The 19,489-nt window shown below is 44.8% G+C and overlaps 1 protein-coding gene across 1 annotated transcript in view; it reads right to left on the bottom strand.

Annotated features, from left to right (window-relative positions):
* CPOX (coproporphyrinogen oxidase) overlaps positions 1–8,701 on the bottom strand; it is an 8,772-nt gene extending 71 nt beyond the window's left edge. Inside the window, exons 1-7 of the mRNA XM_054163359.1 lie at positions 8,281–8,701; positions 8,049–8,192; positions 7,297–7,407; positions 6,326–6,467; positions 3,174–3,392; positions 2,219–2,323; positions 1–416 (exon numbers count right to left, since the gene is read on the bottom strand). The exon at positions 1–416 is cut by the window's left edge and continues 71 nt beyond it. Of these exons, the coding sequence (XP_054019334.1) occupies positions 329–416; positions 2,219–2,323; positions 3,174–3,392; positions 6,326–6,467; positions 7,297–7,407; positions 8,049–8,192; positions 8,281–8,701 (1,230 nt within the window). The 3' untranslated portion in view covers positions 1–328. The remainder of the gene's footprint in view (positions 417–2,218; positions 2,324–3,173; positions 3,393–6,325; positions 6,468–7,296; positions 7,408–8,048; positions 8,193–8,280) is intronic.
* Between the last annotated feature and the right edge of the window lie 10,788 nt (positions 8,702–19,489).

The raw sequence follows: 19,489 nt of genomic DNA, 5'->3' as shown, positions 1-19,489 counted from the left end.
ACTTCACAGTAGCTTGCCACTTTGCAGTCCAACAAAGGAGTTGAAAAACTTCTTAAGCATGCACTGTGTTCCTGTGAGGGTGTTGCCTGTCCTTCACAAGGCAACAGCAAGAGAGGGAACATAACATTAGCTGATCAATCTTAAACCATGAGTTCACATATTTGCAAGTAATAACAAGTCTACAGCATTATTAAGGCACCAGGTAAGAGTATAAATAGCTCTATTAGAACGCCATGCAACAGCAGTTCAAATGAGCTGGTGGTGTGCAGGCGTTTGTGTTCTTTCATAATGGCTCAGTGTCAGCAATCCATCTTGTTCCTGATCCAGGTCAGTGCACCCAGTCTTTGGGATTACGCAGAACCTCCAAGATTTCTGCTTCTTTTGAGCTCTCTGGGGGTGTGTGCATGTACTCCCACCTGCAGGGAGAGGGGAAGCTCACTCAGAGTGCCAGCTGGCTGTGTTTGCACTTGAGTTGCCTGTTCTGAGAAAGCAAAGCTCCATCCACAGCAGATATTCTTGGATTAGGTGTCAGGTATGACAAATAATCATTACCTCCAGTAAAAACCCACCCAAATGGACAGGAGAAATGTTAGCTCAATCTTTTTTCAAACTTCTGGAGAGGCTGAAGAACAAAGGTAAAGAGCTATGCCCCCTACCCCCCAGCACCCACCAATTTATTTGCAAAGATCTTTTATCAGTCTCTTGTGACACACAAGTATCATGAAGATGAGCGCAAAAGGAACCCAGACAATTTTGACAGCAAGGGCACAAGATCTGCCTTTTCCCTAATGTGGACTGGAAGCTCTAGGAGTCCTTGTTAAATACTGGGTTTTAAAACAACGTTGAGGAAAGACCACTTTTTATTGAAAAGGCAATTCAAAGAGGCATGACAGGGTAAGAATCATGGCAGCAGCCACAAAGGGATGGGTACAACCTTTTCCACTTTTTTCCCCACGAGGGACCCATTTATGCTGTGAAGTGGCCTATTTACACAGATGAAAACAAACAAAACTAGATCATCCCAGCAATGGAATCAGAAGACGGGAGCATGCTACACCAGTGGGTCAGGGACACATCTAGTAGTGGCAGTGAGATGAAGCTAGAGGGTGAGAATAGGACTGCTTTCATGGTTAAGGGGCAGCACACACAGGACAGTTTTCCTAACAGAGGGAAGTCTCTAATAAATCTTATGAAATTCACGATTAGGTCTGTGCTACTCAGCATATATAAAAGCAACCAAAAAGGGGGAGTAAACAGTAGATGACAGAGTGTAATGATATAGCAGGATTAGGCACAATAGGGTAAAAACTAAGAAAGCATTTGAGAAAAGTCAATATCAAGCCAAGCAACTGAGCAATAAAACAGTAAGTGAAATTCATTGTTGCTTGAAAGTGATGCACAGAGAAAAAAAGTTACATACACATTAAGAGACTGAGTTAATGTTTATTGCCCAGAAAAGATCTTGGCATTGTAATTCAGTGCAAAAGCCAGCTCAGTGCTTAGCAGCAGTCAAACCCAGCAAACAGCATTGTGAAAGGAATAATGAACTAAACCATCATGATGCCATGGTATGAATCAGCAGCAGACCTGCATCTTGGCTACACATCTGTAGCTTATGCTATCTGTTCAGAAAGGGCATAGAAAACTTAAACCTAGGGAAAGAGGCAAATGTGACCAAAGGTATGGAACAGCCATTGCACAAAGACTACCAAGAGCAGGACTTGCCACGCTGGAAAACAGACAAAAAAACCCAGAAGCTTGTAAAATATTAATTATGAAGGAGGAAACGAACAGGAAGGGAATCTGGTTACTCACTGAAAAGTCAAATGAAGTTCTCAGGTGCAAGCAGGAAGCACAGAGGCACTTTTTCATACAACACACATTTAAACTGTGGAAACCCTTGCAACATCCTTGTCAGGACTGCCAGAAGCTCACAGGTTTCAAGGCACTACTAAATAAAAACTCACGGAGCAAGGAGGGGAAATCTGCCAAGAAGTACCAAGGACAGAAAGCACCACTTCTTGACAAAAAGTATCTAGGCCACATATTAATGGCAACTGAGTGAGTGTAGCAGACCAGAGAAGCATCTGCATGTATTTAGCCAGTTCCAGTATCTCCATTAAGAGAGTGGACACCATGACAGAATTTTGATTGAATCCTGTAAAGTATTTTAGTAAGAACAGTGCCTACCTGCAACTCCACATAACCATGACCTTACCTTGCAGTCAGTGGCAGAGACATAAGAATGCTTTCAATTCTTGATCCTGGTGTCAGGAGGCCAAACTTTGTACCTCTGTCATAAAGCAAGTTGAACTCTACGTACCTATGGGGAGTGAAGAGATGCAACAGAAAAAGAAGTTTGTTGTCAGAAGTCAGTTGTGTCTTCCTCAACTAGCAGACATCAAAACCAGGCTCTCTTTCTGCTGTGTTTGGTGTCAGAATGAACCCTGTTTTGGGTCCAACTGTTCTCTAGCATCCTCTGCATAGGAATGCAGGTGTGACCTTGCCACTCCACAAAGTACAGAGCTTTAGCTGCAGTGACAGTTTTCACCATAATAAGCCTCCAAAGTCCTTTAGGTGACAGAGACTTTGCACCATGCCAGAAAACCAAAACCTCTCTGTATCTTTCTTTCTTTACAGAGTTCCCTGCCTCCTCATTTCAATGCCATGGTCAAATGAAACACACTAAGAAGCTAAAAGTACTCTTGGTTTAGCTTTATTACTGAATAGGAAGCATGACTCCCGCACCCTTATCTCCTGATGTCACAGGGCAGTCCTATGTCCCATATCATGAAGCTGCAGGAGAGGGCAGAACTCAGGACATAAGGAGCACATACACCCCTTTGCCTTACAAAGCAGCAGCTTCTCTTGGTTTTTGAAGCAGCTGGAGAGAAACCATGACATTTTGTATGAGTTGCTTGTGCTGCAACATGGAAGAGCAGGAGATACAGATGAAGCTGTGCTAATACCTTCTTTGCACCCTCCTCAACAGTCAAGCGTTGGATTAGCTCTGTGCACAAAAATGGTGAAATTCTCTTGTGAGCTCTAGAGCACTCATGCAAACTCAGCCTACACCACACAGGACAAACTTGCAACTATTAAGAACCAGCTGATTTTTTTTCTCACTAGCATAATCCACCTCCCTTGTATTCATTTGGTCCTTCAGTACTCACCGTCCTCTCCGAAGCTGCTGCCATAGCTTTTCTTCTGGTGTGAAGGAGTCATGGCAGTGCTTTTTCACAATGGGAATGTAACAAGGCACCACAGCTTTGGCACAACTCTTCACAAACTGGAATACCTCCTCCTTGGAGGGAGAGTCCACATCATCAAAGAATATGCCTCCAATCCCCCTTCGCTCACCACGGTGTTTGATAAAGAAGTAGTCATCACACCTAGAAGCAGCAGCAGAGGATTATTAATATGGGCCACAATACTCAATGAAACAAGCAGACCTCCAAGCAGCTACATGGCACAGGAGAGCACTAGTGAAACACTGATGAGAAGTCAATCCCTGCTGTGCCAGGTGTCCCGCCACTTCGCTGATTACCACCAGACAGGATGCTCCAGTACCCTCTGGAAAGCACTCTCCCCTTCACTTATGGCAAAAGCTCTGAGGGTGTGCTCTCTGCACGGAGTCACGAAACACCTAATGCTCAAACACTTCCATGTGGAATGATTGAGTTCATATCATAGAATCACAGAATGGTCTGGGTTGGAAGAGACCTCCAGAGGTCATCTAGTCCAACCACCTCTGCAGTCAGCAGGAACATGCTCAAACAGACCAGGCTGCCCAGAGCCCTTTCGAGCCTCAGCTTCCATATCTCCAAGGATGGGGCCCCAACCACCCTTCCCAGGCAACCTGTTGCAGTATTCCACTGCCCTCATAGTATACAACTTGTTCCTAACATCCAATCTAAATCTGCTCTAGTCTGAAGTCATTGCCACACGTCCTATTGCTACAGGTAAACAATCTCTCTGCAGCCTTGTAGGCCCCCTTCAGGTAGTGGAAGACCCCTATTAGGTCTCCCCAGAGACTTCTCTTTTCCAGGCTGCTCAACCCCAGCTCCCTCAGCCTGTCTTCATAGTGTGCTGTTGTCATGGTGCTCCAACCCCCTGATCACTTTTGTGGCCCTCCTCTGGACCTCCTCCATTAGGTCCATATCCTTCCTCTATGGAGAGCTCCAGACCTGGATTCAGTACTCCAGGTGAGGTTTCACCTACACAGAGGGACACCTGATTTCAAAACTTCACCCTCAGAGCTCTTTCTAGATTTAATTCCCAACATTATATATAGATCCCAAATTAGTTGTACAGCTTTTCTGAATTCAAAATAAACTTGTAAGAGAATCTCTTTTTTGCCATTCTAATAAATTAACTTATTTTCCACATCAAAACTAAAATAATCTAAAACCCAAGACCAGATAAGAAAGCCATTGTCACTTAAGGAAAAAATCAAAAGTGAGGCAGCCTTCCTTGGAAAAAAGGCTTAATAGTTAAACTTGGAAAATGGAGTCACTGTAGCAGTGACTCTTCATGGCTTATGTTCAAGTTTATGAAGGATTAACTGCATCTTGTCTTACAACAGAGAGGCAAGTAATCTTTTATATTTACTGGGAGTATGTAGGTGTGCAATTTCTGTAAGTTACTGATTCATTCTATCCACACCCTATCTTGCTTATGGTTGCTTGCTTGGGTAGCCATACCCTGCAAGCAAGTCTTCATGTGGAGGAGAAGTGGAAAGGAAGTAGGAAGCAGAAACCATCAGAGAATAAGTCACAGAATGGTTTGGGTTGGAAGGAACCTTAAAGATCATCTAGTTCCAGCCTCTCCACCATGGGCAGAGACACCTTCTAAACAACTAGACCAGGATGCTGAAAGCCTTGTTCATCCTGGCCAGTTTAAATCTACCCTTCTCCAGCTTAAACCCATTCGCTCTTGTCCTGTCACAACAGCAAGGAAACCTTGCCTTCCTCTGGGGCCAGTTTTTGATATGTGTGTCCAGCCATGGTTGCTGTTCACAAGCAGTAAAAATGTCATGGCCACAGCAGGACAATGTGGAGATGTACCACATAACCTAAGCTAAATAAAGAGGAAAAGAGTTAGGAAAAAAGACTGAGTCAGAAATGCAAAACCTAGCCAAAGTGTCAAAGCTAAACGAGGGACACAGTGTGGTAAGTGCAAGAAGAGCTTTTATGTTTCAGAAAGGTAGGAAAAGAGGCAATGCTAATTAGTAAAGGCTCAGAAGAGATTCATGCTTCTCTGGCAGTAAGAACCTACACAGCTGCTGCTTACAGCAAACAAGCTGGGATAGAGAAAACTGTCTTTGTCCATGGGATACAATTAGCCCTCCCCTGATCTGCCCTCAGGCTAAGAACAAATACCTTTCTCTCTGAAGCCCTGCTAGCTTACTTAGGCTGCAAACAACCTGACCATTAAGGCAGACACTCTGAACAGGCAAAAATTCCTCAGAGAACAAGGCTGTAGTCTTAAGGTGTGCTTCTCTACTAAGTGGTTGCCACCCAAGCTACAACACCCACTTTATCTCCTGTCTACATGAAAAACCTGGTAGCTTACAAAAGGGTAACCCCTCCTTCCTGGACACCACAGCTTGCAGCAGATAGGGTTATCAGACACAGAGCAGCAAGCCCCCTCTGAACAGTGAAGTATCTCATCACTTTTATCAGTCAGCTTAAGAAGAATGGTCAAAGCTTGCATCTTTAGATTAATATGCTGTTGAACACTCACTGAACGTGTCACTAGAAAGAAAAAAATTACAGCTCCATCAAAATTCTGAAGCTTCTACATTAAGAACATGCTCCTTCAGCTACCTGGCAAAAAAAAATTCAAAGGTCATGAAGGTCACACTGAAAGCTGAAAAACTGGAGTGGAATTTTCAGAAGTGCAGCCCTGGCCTATAAGCTCATGCTAAAGTCAGTCATGCACATTTACCATGAATTCACTGTAAGCAGAATTTGTGCAAGTCTCTGGAGTCTTGTCCTGGTTTAACATCAGAGGCTACCATTAATTTTTGAGTTGCCTAGTGAAGTTTGTGGTTTAAAAACCTTGTAGAGTCAGCTCATTTTTTATTTGACTTGTAGACTTATGATCCCTGTTGTCAGCCCTCTAATGTGAAAAATTCAGGACTCTATAAATAAAGGATTGGTTCAGACTACATTTTGTCCTAGTGCACATTGCCAGTTTTCATTAGGGTTTGCTGGTACTTTTCAAAAAGCAGCAGAACCTCCTGTTCCTAGAGCACATCTAACCGGCAGCATCCAGTACTGCCTTCTCTTCCCACAGAATGAACCCATCTCTCCCCACATACCATTTCTTGTACTTGGGATACAGCTTTAGGTCATGCTTGTCACAGGCTTCTTTCAGAGTCTTGTGAAAATGAACAGCATCCTCTTCATTCAAGTAAGTTGGAGTGAGGTCAGTCCCACCACCAAACCACCACTGCTTAGTTCCTACAGGAGGAAGGCAAGCAACAACGTTTTTTCTTTTAAACTTCAAAACAGCAGTATGTTGCTAGCAGTTCACCAAGAACTAACAACTACTTTTACAATACAGAACAAGACATTGAGGTGCTGGAGTGTGTCCAGAGAAGGGCAATAAAGCTGGTTAAAGGTCTGGAGAACAGGTCCTATGAAGAGTAGCTGAGGGAACCTGGATTGTTTAGCCTGGAGGAGACTGAGGGGAGACCTCATTGCTCTCTACAGCCCCCTCAAAGGAGGCTTGAGTGAGGTGGGGGTCAGTCTCTTCTCCCTACTATCAGGTGACAGAGTGAGAGGAAATGGCCAGAAATCATGCCAGGGGAGGCTTAGGTTGCATATTGGGAAAAATTTCTTTCTTGCAAGAGTTGTCAGGCATTGGAAGAAGCTGCCCAGGGAGGTGATGGTATCACCACCCCTGGAGGTGTTCAAGAAGGGTGTGGATCACAGTGTCACAGTATCACTAAGGTTGGAAGAGACCTCAAAGATCATCGAGTCCAACTGTCACCACAGACCTCATGAGTAGACCATGTGGTGGATGTGTCACTTTGGGATGTGGTTTCATGGCCGTGGTGGTGTTAGGTCAACAGTTGGATTCGATGATCTTAGAGGTCTTTTCCAACCAAAGCAATTCTATGATTCTGTGATTATTCAGTGGTGTCTCTAAATCTCCACCAGGAAAAATCTTGAGTTTGAGATAGTGTGATGACCAGTGATCAAGAGATCCAATCCTACACAACTGACTCTTGGCACATCTGGGAACAAACCTGGATCATTTTTTTACCTCTTAGCCTGAAATTCTTACCATCTGCTTCTTCAATTTCAAAGTATCTGTAGTTGAAGTGCATGGTAGGAACATGAGGGTTCTTTGGATGGATAACAGAGCTCACACCCATGGCACAAAAAGGCAGCTTCCCTATATAAAAAGGTGCACAGAAAAAAAGGCCTTCAGTTTTTCAGGTAATTTATTATCATTTAAGGAACATCACTATTTTTTCCCTGGGTTCCAAGCTACTGTTCCAGTACAAGAAAATTCCTCACGGTGGGCCAACACAGTTATGAATCAATGTGCAATTTGCTTCTCATCCACACTCCTCTGTGCACCCTAACTGAACGCTTCTTTTGGTATTTGTCTTAAAATGAAAGAGTGTGTTAGATAAGAAGCACTTAAAATTCAAAACACTGCTAAGGCTTTCCACCATGCCCAGTCCTCAAAATCGACCTCTGCTACACAAATGTGGGTTGAATCCTCTTTCAAGTCTTTTGGTTTCCTCCCTCCACCTCTTTGGTACACAGCGCTGAGCTACGGCTTTGTCATTATTAAACAACCTACACCCACAGTACACTGCTTAAAGCAGGGCACTCTTACACCCAGCTTTTCAGGGGTACGAAAAGTCCACCTGCCAGGCTTACTAGTTGGAAAGTACCGTGATAGAGAAGAAACCCTTGAGCTTTGCTCGGTCCGGCCTTCTTTACGTTCTCTTCAGAGTCCCCGCGGGGGAATACCCCGGTGAACGCGTCCCGGTCCCCGACACCACATCCCCGCCGGACACGTACCGTCTTTGGCCTTCAGAGACTTGCCCCTGCTCCGCATTTGCCGCGCTGCCTCCTCGGACAGTAGCCCGAACACGACCGACACGTTCACCCCCGCCTTCTCGAAGACCTCGCCGTCCTGCAGCACGCAGCTGATGCCGCCTCCACCTGCCAACACCAGGGTCACCCTGCGCCGGGGCTGCCGCTGGCCCCTGGGGTGCCCGAGATCAGGGTGCCCCTCGCAGACCCCTCGTACCTTCCTTCCTCTCCCAGGTGTCGACAGCGAAGGAGGCGCCGGGATCCAGCGCGGCAAGGGCGCGGCACATCTCCCCCTGCGTCTCCATGATGAGCAGTTCCATACGGCTCCGCAGCTCCCGCCGCCGTCGCCGCAGCTCCCGCAAGCCGGTCACCGGCGGCGCCATGAACCGCCGCTGCAGCTCCTCCTCCTCCTTCTCATCCTCCTCGGCCGCCGCCATCGCGGCCCGCTGCCACTGCCAAAGCCCCAGCCCCAGCCCACCCAGCGCCCCCGCCGCTGCCAGCACAGCCCGCCGACCCCCGCGACCCGCAGCCGCCTCCCGCGGCGCGGAGCCCAGCGCCCGCCGGCCCGCCACGGCGGCCAGCGCCAAGGCGGGCGGGCAGCGGGCGGCGCCGCGGAGCAGCTGAGCGGCCGCCGCCATGACGAGCACCACAGCCGCACTACCGGCGGGGCGGGCCGCGGGCGGGGCGGGCCGCGGGCGGAGCGGAGGCCCGGCTGGGGCGGGCCGGGGCGGGCCGGGCCTCAAGGCGCGGTGTATAAATTTGTGATTGGAGATGGGGTATAACGTCTGTGTGTGAGCAGAACAGACCGGCCTGGATGGGCGTCACAGGGCGGCGTGAGGGTGCTCGGCGCCCTGTGACTCTCTAGGCTGGTTTCGCGCTATGCTGCCCAAAAGAAGCGCGGCCAGCGGGTTGAGAGAGGTGATTCTGCCACTGCGACCTCATCTGAAGTGCTGTACCCAACTCTGGGGCTCTCAACACAGGAAGAACATGGAACTACTGGAGCAGGTCCAGAGGAGGTCCCCCAAGGTGGTCAAAGGTCTGGAACACCTCTTCTGTGAGGACAGGCTGAGAGAGTTGTGGTGGTTAAGCCTGTAGAGAAGATTCTAGGGAGACTTTATAGTGATTTCAGTATCTGAAGGGGGTCTACAGGGAGCCTGAGCAGGGACTATTTCCAAGGGCATGTGATGATGGGACAAGGGGCAGCGGTTTTAAACTTGAGCAGGGTAGATTTCGACTGGACATTAGGAAGAAGGAAGTTGTTTACAATGAGGGCAGTGAAATACTGAAACAGGTTGGTGAGAGAGGCAGTGAAGGCCTCATCCCTGGAGACATTCAAGGTCAGCCTTGATGGAACCCAGAGCAACTCAATCTAGTTGATGTCCCTGCTCAATGCAGGGTGGTTGGACAAGATAACCTTGAAGGGTCCCTTCCAACCCAATGCATTCCTTCTGTGACTAGAACCTGACTAGTTTGTGGGACTGCTAGTTTAGTGCAATAGGAAGGTTTCCCATGGATTTGAGAGGGCACTTATGCGCTCTCCATTTTTTTCCAAGTTGAAATTAATTTTATTTTTCTTAAAACAAGAATTCAGATAAATAAGTCTGCAGTGGCAGAGGTTGAAAAGTAGTGCATAACACCAGCCTTGAATTCACCATTTGATTTTCTTGTTGCTGATGTTGGCACCAGATCTATTAAAATTACTTTCTGTTTTCTCAGCTTCCTCGACACGACTCTATCAATAGCAGCACAGTACAACAAACTAAACAGCTCAATGACAAACACTTTAACAAGCAAATTATATGAGAGTTTTCCTCAAGGAAACACATGACTGATGGTGCATCTGATGATGATAGTACTGTCATGAACCTAGCTTTCAAATCAAGCAGCTCATTTACTTAGGCTGGTGTTTGGGGGTTTATTTTTTTAAGCACACTGTTATTTTCTAATAAGTAATGACATTTGTTTAGCCTGGCATTGATTGAGGACCCATATGAGGGTTAGGCTGAGTAAAATGACAGCTACTTGCCCAGCCCTGCAATGTTTGTGCTCTTTTTCTTAGAAAGAGTGAGCTTCTAATATTTTAGAACTCTTCTGCACCTATAGTACCCAAGAGGAGATCAGTTTTGGGGGTGGTTCCGTGAAAGAAAGGAGATTTGTCCCTAATATAAATGAAGGCTTTGTTATCTGTCTGTTTTCATTGTAATTTAGAGGGAGAAATATATAAACTTATGTGAGAGCTATAGAAATAACATTCACTCGAAAGCTTAGTATGTTTCCTCATTTCTGATCCGATTCTGCTCTTTGGCAGCAGAGGATGCTGTGAAGCTGCTGAAGCTCTGGGCAAGGGAAGGAGACCTCTGAGCTGGACTCTCTTCTGCCATCAGCTGGAGGACAGGATCCCCGATGGGCCAGGAGACCTGAGACACTGGAGACAGGAATGAGGGAAGGAGTGTGTAATTATTTGCAGGACTGATCTGCTGCTGAAAGAAAAGGGTACTACCATCTTAGGGGCTGCGGCCATTCTGCAGGGTTGATTCTCCTCGCTATGTGAAGGAGGGAAAAGATAACTACAGAAAAAGAATCTGCTGTGCTTCAGGCACCTTCTGGAAGGTAAGAGAAGTTATGAAATGCTTTAGGAAAGCCTTTTTTCCTCTCACTACTTGATTGCCTTTACAAAGTTAATTAAAGAGAAGAGAAAATATGAATCATAGATTCATAGAATGGGTTTGGTTGGAAGGGACCACAATTCCATGTGTTCCAACCACAATGCCATGGGCAGGGACACCTTCCACTAGACCAGGTTGCTCAAGGCCCAGTCCAGCCTGATCTTGAACATATCCTGGGAGAAGGTATCCACAACCTGCCTGGGCAACCTCTTTCAGTGTCTCACCACCCTTGCAGTAAAGAATTTTTTTCTACTATCCAATCTAAATCTACCCTCCTCAAGCCTCAATCCATTTTGTCTTGTCCTATTAATACAAGCAGTTATAAAAAGTCCCTCCCGAGCTTTCCTATAGCCCCCTTCAGGCACTGCTACAAGGTCTCCCCAGAGCCTTTTTATTCTCCAGGCTGAGCAGCCCTGACATTCACAGCCTGAAATGTAGCATTGTCCAAAGAGTGAATCCCCTGGAGTGGTTTGTACTAACAGTCAGGCCCAAAACGTGCATCACACAATCTTCATAAAACATTGGGAATTTGCTAAAACATAGCTGTTGCATATGTGGCTTCAGCAAGGCTAAACAAAGCATAACCTATTTCCTGGGCTTCCAAAGAAAGGGAAAGAATGAGCAGGAGTGACTTGTTGAAGTGGATTCCCTCTTTATTTTCTTGTACAGGGATGCAGGTCAAACACCCTACTGCCCTGCTCTCATGACAGTGTCACAATGATTTACTTTTTTTTTTCCTCTTGCAGCCACTGTAACTGATAACCAAATGTAATATTTGCTGTTCTGAAAGTCCACCAAAAAGCCAAAACACACCCCTTCTGTCTTCTCTGGAATAATCAGTATGTTGTTTATGGTTAAGCTAAAAGAGCAGCTGAGTTAGCTCACAAGTCTTAAGACTTGTAAGTCTTAAGAGACTTGTGCTTGTAACTGCTTCAGAGTAACAGACATACACTGTGATAGTGTGCCTGAAACTGCTCTGCTCTCTGGGCAGCTCTACAGAGCTCCAGAGATTTACAGTCTGAAGTGTTCCTGCGGGGCTGCAGAACTGAACTTCAAACTCATAGACCTAAAATCATGAGCTTATGCTGCTCAAAGTTCAGTAATGTCCACCAAGAAGCCTGGACTCCAGGGGTGTCAGGTAGCACTGTGTATTTTAGTGTGGTATAAAATAAGATCTTTCCCACTCTCATGAGAGACATGCTAAATTTTTTTTGCTGTGGTAGCCACAGGAACTTGGGTTAGAAGAGCTGCAGTGCTGGTTTGGTATCTCGTGTATCTATAACCTTTTCTGGTGTAAGGCATGATGTCATGATGAAAGTTGTGTCACTAGGTTCAAGGTCATCTTTAATCAATGGATTGAATCATGTTCACACCAGTAACTTTGTAGCTGTTCACATTTGGTTTGTACAGTTTGCTTCCATTTGGGAGATTTTTACATCAGAGAATCTCATAATCTGCCCTTGTTGATCAGATTTCTGCAAGACACACAGAAGTGAACATCTTAGAGCATTCAGCAGGTTTGCAATAGCATGAGATATTAAAATAGAAATCTTGGAGAAGTACCTGTATCAGTGCCACTGCCCAGGATGGCACTAGACTAGTGGCAGGGAGGGCTGTGATGCATATGTGGAGAATCAGCAGAAAGCTTTAGGATGGGAAAGCAGTTTCCATAGAGTAAGGTGCTATGCTCACCCTTGCTGACAAGGAAGATAACCAGTGTTAGAATCAGAGGCAGTACAGAGGAAGGGTGCTGTGGTCATTTAGAAGTTGGCAGTTTGGGACTAATGATGGTTTCTGGCTGTGGCATTTTCTGTCCTGTCAGTGAGGGGCTGGTTTACCATCTGGTAGAACTGTAGGCTTGATGTACCATCCTAATCTTACTCTTACACTGTACTGTGGGGATAAGGTCAGGCAGGAGAAAAAGGAAATAGACTAGTTTTCCTGTGTTGTTGTGCTGTGTAATGATAATCCTTTTATTACTTAAATTACTGCCAAGAGATTTTCCTTCCTTGTGATGTTAGTTCATCTTAGTTATAACTATAGGTTTTGCAATGGCTATCATTTTGTGATCAGATCTAACTATCAGACCTGATTTTTTCCATCCATTCAAATCCAATGTGGTCATTCTTCTCCTCAGGGTGGGCAGAACAAGATCTATTACCTCAGCATAGTAACCTGGTGGGATTGTAAGGTCTGTCTTGAGCAGTTTTTCTTCTCTCAGAACTCTGAGAAACAAAGAAATCACTGTTCTTGTGTCTAGCTTGAAAAAGGGCACCTTAAAAGGCCAATCAATAAATATTTTGGCAGCACTCAGCTTTTAGTCTTGCCTAAGAGGAATCACCATCTGTTGAATCACAACTTTCACTTCCTTTGTTGTCTGTGTTTCTTAATCTTTCATCTCATACTGGTCTAATTCTGTGGATGAGGCAATGACACCACAGCAGAAATGATCCCGGTGGGTATGAGGCCAGGGACTGCAGAGGCAAGTCTATGAGGAGGGCATCCTGGGAACTAGGTTGGAGTGGAGAAGTGGAGCAGCCCCCATACAGGTGGGGTACTTTGGGGGAGAGCAGACAGCACAGGTGGAAAGCAGAAGTTTCTGGGGGCAGTTTGGAGACCTCTAATGTTTTTTAAAAGTTCTTTTTCTCAAGTGTGCTAAACTACTCCAGGGTAGCACTGTTTGGTATGGTGTGGCTTATAAGGACTGAAATGGATTTCAGGAGCAGGCCAGCATAATGAAAGCCAAAGAATCCATTTGCTGCTAACATGTGTCTGCCAGGAACTTTCTCTGTACAACTTCTTACCAGAGATCACAAATGCTGATAAGGGGTAGGATGTTGTAGGACCACTGCACCACTTAGTAGCAGACTTCCTTTTTTGTCTCTTTGTATAACTCAGCCTTCATGCCAGAGCATGCCTGGTCATGAGTTCTGTGAGATTTGTCTCTTTGGGTTTTAAAGGAAACAGTGTCCCAAACAACACTGGATCTTAGCACTTGATTATTTTCCCCTTCTGGGTATTTCTTAGGTTTCATTCTTTTTTCAGTGCCCAGAGCCCTGTCCTGATGCCTGCCTTCCCTCATTCTTCAAAACCACCTTGAAAGTCCCTAGATTATCATATGCTCATCACTGGTTTTCCCCAGAGGCCCTGTTTCCTGTGGAACACAAGTCATTAGGACTATTGTCCTGAATCTGCTTTTCACAAGAGAGCTGTTTTCTGCTCTTACTTGTGGGAAAATTTCTGCAACTTTTCTCTCCCGTAAGTTTCAATTTTTTTGGTCTCTTCCAGATTTCTTCATTCTCCATTAATGCAAGACACCAACCCATCACAGCAGCACTGTGCCTGCTTCTTGGAGAAAGAGAGTGCCTCCCTCTAAATTTCTTAATAAGAGACCTTTAGGAAGTTCCCTTATCTTCACCTATCAAAGGAAGATGTAAGAGGATGGTTTTTCTATTTAAAACAAAGGACCATGTGAAACCCATGCCTTTGATTCTTAAGATAGGCTGGGGTTTAGGTTATAATGTTGAGTGGCATAGTATCAGTATGCACTTTAAAAGTGGGCTTTAATCCAACACTGTTGTTACAGTCTCTACCTTAAACAGATAAGGGGCTCTATCGGTTAACTAGGGAAAGTGGAGGATGTAGGCATGATGCAAGATCCTTACTCTGGTGTCACACTGATACTTCTGTCATTTGGATCCTTTTCTTTCCCATTTTATATTTAGCTATAAAAGGTAAAGAAAGGGGTATTGGACATACAGGATTAACCTATCATAGAATGTATTGGGTTGGAAGGGATGCTTGAAGGTCATCTTGTCCAACCACCCTGCAGTAAGCAGGGACGTCTCCAACTAGATCACATTGTTCAGGGTCCCATCAAGTTTGACCTTGAATGGCTTCAGGAATCAGGACCACCTCTGGACAAGCTGTTTCAGTATTTCACTACTCTTATTGTGAAGAACTTCCTCCTAATGTCCAACCTAAATCTACCCTGATCTAGTTTAAAATCATTGCTCCTTATCCTGTTGCTACATGCTCTTGGAAACAGCCCCTCCCCATCTTTCTCATAGGCTCCCTTCAGATATTGAAATGCTGCTATAAGATCTCTCTGGAGCCCTCTCCTCTCCAGGCTGAACAACCCCACCTCTCCCAGCCTGTCTTCATAGGAGAGATGCTCCATCTGTCTGATCATCTCTCTGTCCCTCCTCTGGATGCCCTCCAGTCGGTCCATGGCCTTCCTGTGCTGAGGACTCCAGAGCTAGAACTGTGCATCAAGCCTTGTAAGCTTGTGGAACATTATCTGAACCATTCTATGTAACCAAAGCAAATAGATCATTCAAAAAACAAGTCAGTGTGTCCAGGCTTAACACAGTTTAACACTCTCTGTTGGTCTGGGGAATTGTGGAAGATAAAAAACATTCATTCCTATTACATTCACAGGTCAGTTTGATCATAGGATTGCAGCAATATTATGGATGATTGTGGAGGCTTCATGGAACATGAGCATTTTAGAGAACATACACCTTCTTTTGAAGAATAACCTTACAATGCAGGAAATAAACAAGGCTCTTAACTTCTTTTTTAAAGTGACTGGGTTTTGGCTGATTTGAAGTTACTGTTGTGGATGTCCTCTATGTAGCTGCTATTTCAATAGCACTTTTGTAAAACAAACTGCTCAAGTGTTTTGTGTGATTTAATGTTTTAGATTTGGCTGCACACTTTGAAAACATAATTTCTTGACAAGTTCTCCATGAACAACTCAGATAGCAAGTTACAGCTTGCACTCAAGCAGTTTGATATTGATTGACTTTTTCAGTGCTGACATCTTTGGATCTTGAAAAATATCTGGCCTAGCATGTTTTACAACCCACCCCAGAAGAGCTGGGAGGTGAACTCCAACATCTGTCATTCAATAGCCTGAGCAGTTTCTTTGTTTATGGGGAAAAAACCCTGGGCTTACTCTGCAAGGTAGACCTGCAAGATTTAAGTTCAGAAACTGTTGAGATTCAATGTATTATTATTTCTGTAACTAGTGACTGCAAATGAGAACTTCTGGGGTTTTCATATGTCTTTATATCTCCTTCTGTACTTTTAAATCCAGCCCCCTTCCCCATCTGTTGTGGGACAGATTGTGATGACAGTGGTTCTACTGCTTACAACCTGGTATTCAACATATAGTTCTTGGGTGGTTAGAGAGGGAATTATTTTGGCACAGGACAAAAAGCCAGAGTACCTGTTGAAATTACCAGGCTTGAATCAAACAAAGGCAAGTTCTTTTTACATAGCCCAGGAGCAATAACCTGTGAGATTGGTGGGCTCAGGGTGTTATGGAGACGTGGGTTATAAAGAGTAGGAATTAACTCAGAGTGAACTGAATGAAATCACAGCAAAGCTACTAACTGCACAGATGCAAAATGAGCCTCTGGCTCTATCTGTCCATTAACAGCAAGATCTCCCTAGGGTTTATTAGGGGAAGACTCAACCTTCCCCTTTTTTTGTCCTCTTTCCCAAAGTACTCATTATTGGCCACTCTCTGAGGAAGGAACCTGGCTTTTTATAGATTTGATCTGATTCACTTATGTTACTGACTTCTTACATTTGTGAAACAAGAGCAGGATTCATGGCCAAGTACACTTTTTCTAGTGTGCAGAAAAAATAAGTGTCATCTCCTCAGCTCCACCACAACTTGCTCTCACTTTGTCAATAAGCAAGGTTAATAAGCATAATCTGCTTGACCTAACCACATTTCCTAGCTAAGAGCAGAAGTGCACTAGATCCTGGGATGGTTTGAGAATAAAAAGTAAAACATCAAGTTACTCTTAATTCCGCTGTGATCTTACTTGGTTAGCTCAAAAGCATTCAGGAACAGCAAGGAAAATGAAGGCTTCCAGTGTCACCCAATGCCAAGAACATAATCCACAGTTTGTCCTTAATCCCTTAGGATCATCTCAAATGTTTCCAGTGCTTTTGGCAGGAACACAAAATTACAAAATCTAGGATACTTGCCAGAAGCGGGGGGGGGGGGGGGGGAACAGCCTTGGTTTGTGCTTCTGCAGGAGTAAAATGGCATGTCATTATGGATGACTGCATTGAATGAAAGCAAAAAAGGCAGCTTCTCCTAAGTGTCTTGGAGCAATTCATTCCACTTAGTTCCCTGTACTCAAGTATGCACTGGTTGGTCCCTGATAACAACTGAAGGAAGTGAAGGTGACTGTCTTGTCAGTATATTAAGCTTTTCTGCTATGTAGCTAAAATGACTTATCTGTCTCATTGCCAGCTCAGGCCAGGACCTGAGCTCCAGAGTTTGACTTCTGTTTTTTCTCTGCTGCAAGGAACTTGCAGAACACAGTGGGGTTGCTTCAGATTCACTCTGACTCAGCCAAGGCTGGAGTTCAAAGGACTCATTTTTGTTGAATTTGCCATAAGAAGGAACTTTTACCTTTACAAAATCCCTAACTATACAAACAGTTCCAAGGGGAGTTGGAGAACTGTAAGGTTTGTTGTATGTATGTCAGGCCTCCCTTTGAGAATTACACACAACTCAATACTTTCTTTGTCAAGATGCAGATCCTGTTTTTCTTCAGAGAGCAAATCTTTAGCCATTTCTGATGAAACTGTTACACTAGAGTACTTTCATGGATCACCAGGAGAGAAAAGGACAAATTATAAACTGTTTGTTTCATTGATATTGGAAAAAGTTCATCTTGCATCAGATGTGTTGACTTAGACACATTTTCCTTCTTGCACTCTTCCTGCTGTCTGTCCCATATCACTGCCTTTCCAGGGTCTGCAGAGGAGTGTCTGACATATTCATCTCTTCTAGGAAATACTCCAGTTGCTTGACAGCTGTTACTGTCAAGAATGCCCATGACTGAGTGACAGCCTAGTCAGTCTATTTCATACTGCAGTTATTTTGCTTTGTAACCTCAGTTTTCAAAACCTTGGGTGCTTAGCCTAATCTATATCAAAGCAAGTTATGAACATTTCCTGAGAAAGCATACCTTTCAAAGTCTCTGGTATTTAGACCCTCATGTATGTTCCAGTTCCTCGATTGCTTGTGTGTGCTGAGTTTGGCTGGGACAGAGTTTATCTTCTTCACAGTAGCTAGTATGGGGCTCTGTGTTGAATTTGTGCTGGAAACAGTGTTGGGAATTCAGGGAGGTATTAGTTACTGCTGAGCAGTGCCTACACAGAGTCAAGGCCTTTTCTGCTCCTCTCGCCATCTCACCCAGCAAGTGGGATGGGGGTGCACAAGAAGTTAGGAGGGGACACAGCTGGGACAGGGAACCCTAACAGACCAAAAAGATGTCCTGTGTCATATGACAACATGTCCAGCTTATCAAGCTGTTTGGAGTCATGGAAGTTGTCTTCCCAAGTCACAATTACATGTGATGGAGCCCAGCTTTCATGGCTGACCACCTGCCTGCTGATGGGAAGTGGTGAATAAATTCCTTGTTTTGCTTTGCTTTCACTCACAGCTTCTGCCTCACTTGTTAATTTGTTTTTGTCTCAACCCATGAGTTTTCACACTTTTACTCTTTCAATTCTTTCCCCTGTCCCAAATGAGAGGGAGTGAGTGGCTGGGTATGGGGTGCTTAATTGCTGGCTGATGATAAACTAGACAAGTCCTTTTTGGCACCCAGTGTGGAGATCAAAGTGTTTGAGATAACAGATTTGATTGAAATGTGCTAGATCACTTTTATAGCTGTTTGGCTATTAACTGCCAGGCTCCAGTGCCTCCCTTACTGTACTCTAGAGTCTGGTGTTCATTAGAAGTTGGCTTTTGGTTACACTCCTTGCTGTACAGCTGTGCTGCTTATCCTCTTCCTCTGCTGTGCCTGAGAACATTCTGATATCAGAAATCATAGAATGGTGATGGGCCTGGGCTGGAAGATGGCCAGACACTGCTGCTGTACTGGACAAGCTGGAACACTGGTGTGAACTTGAGTTGAAGGGTCTGTGACCTGTGGGTGAGTCCATGCAGGAGCAGGACGCTGCTGCGGTTGTGAGTAAGTCCAAAGCAGAGCAAGTACATCTCAACAAGTCTCTGACCATAGTTATCTGTGCTGCAACAAATGCAACTCTGAAGTGATTATGGCTTAAGGATCAGCCTGTGCCACAGCAGATATACCTCTGAAGAGACTGTGGCTTACAGATAAGGCTCCACTTGGAGCAGATACACTCCTAAGGTTCTGCAGTCCACAGGCAAGTCCAAGCCAGAGCACTGGCATGGAAAGGAGTTCATTGCAGTGTTAAACACTGTAACCTGACCCAGAGAGACCAGGGGTGGAGACTGCAATGGATATACCTTTAAATTGTGGTAACCCATGATTTGAGATGTTTATCACAGGAACTACTGTAGCAGGAACCCCCTGAATCAATGGAGGGCAAGGCTCACAAGAAGCAGTTCAAGTGTCCTGTGCTGCTGAGCACCTGTGAAGGGGAATCAGCTGCAAATGATAGACTTTTCATGTGCCTATACTGCAAACAGTGTTATGTTGCTATTGCATTGTGAATGATTACAGTGAATAAACAGAGTACAGGATGTGCTCTAGGGGTGTTAGATATTTTTTGTGCTGTTCATGTTTACTCTTGCTTTATTATAACAGCCTGGATAGCATAGGGGTGGTTTAGTTGAGAAGAAACTGGTGAGTTTTATTTTTCTCTAATTTTGTTTTGTTTTGTTTTAATTTTATTAGCATTCTTGAGGCCTGTCAGTCAGCTCATACTGCCTGGAAAACATTGAGTAATAATTAATGA

Source organism: Dryobates pubescens, chromosome 8, assembly GCF_014839835.1.
Source record: "Dryobates pubescens isolate bDryPub1 chromosome 8, bDryPub1.pri, whole genome shotgun sequence".
NCBI lineage: Eukaryota > Metazoa > Chordata > Aves > Piciformes > Picidae > Dryobates > Dryobates pubescens.
This window is presented reverse-complemented; position numbering and strand designations above follow the sequence as displayed.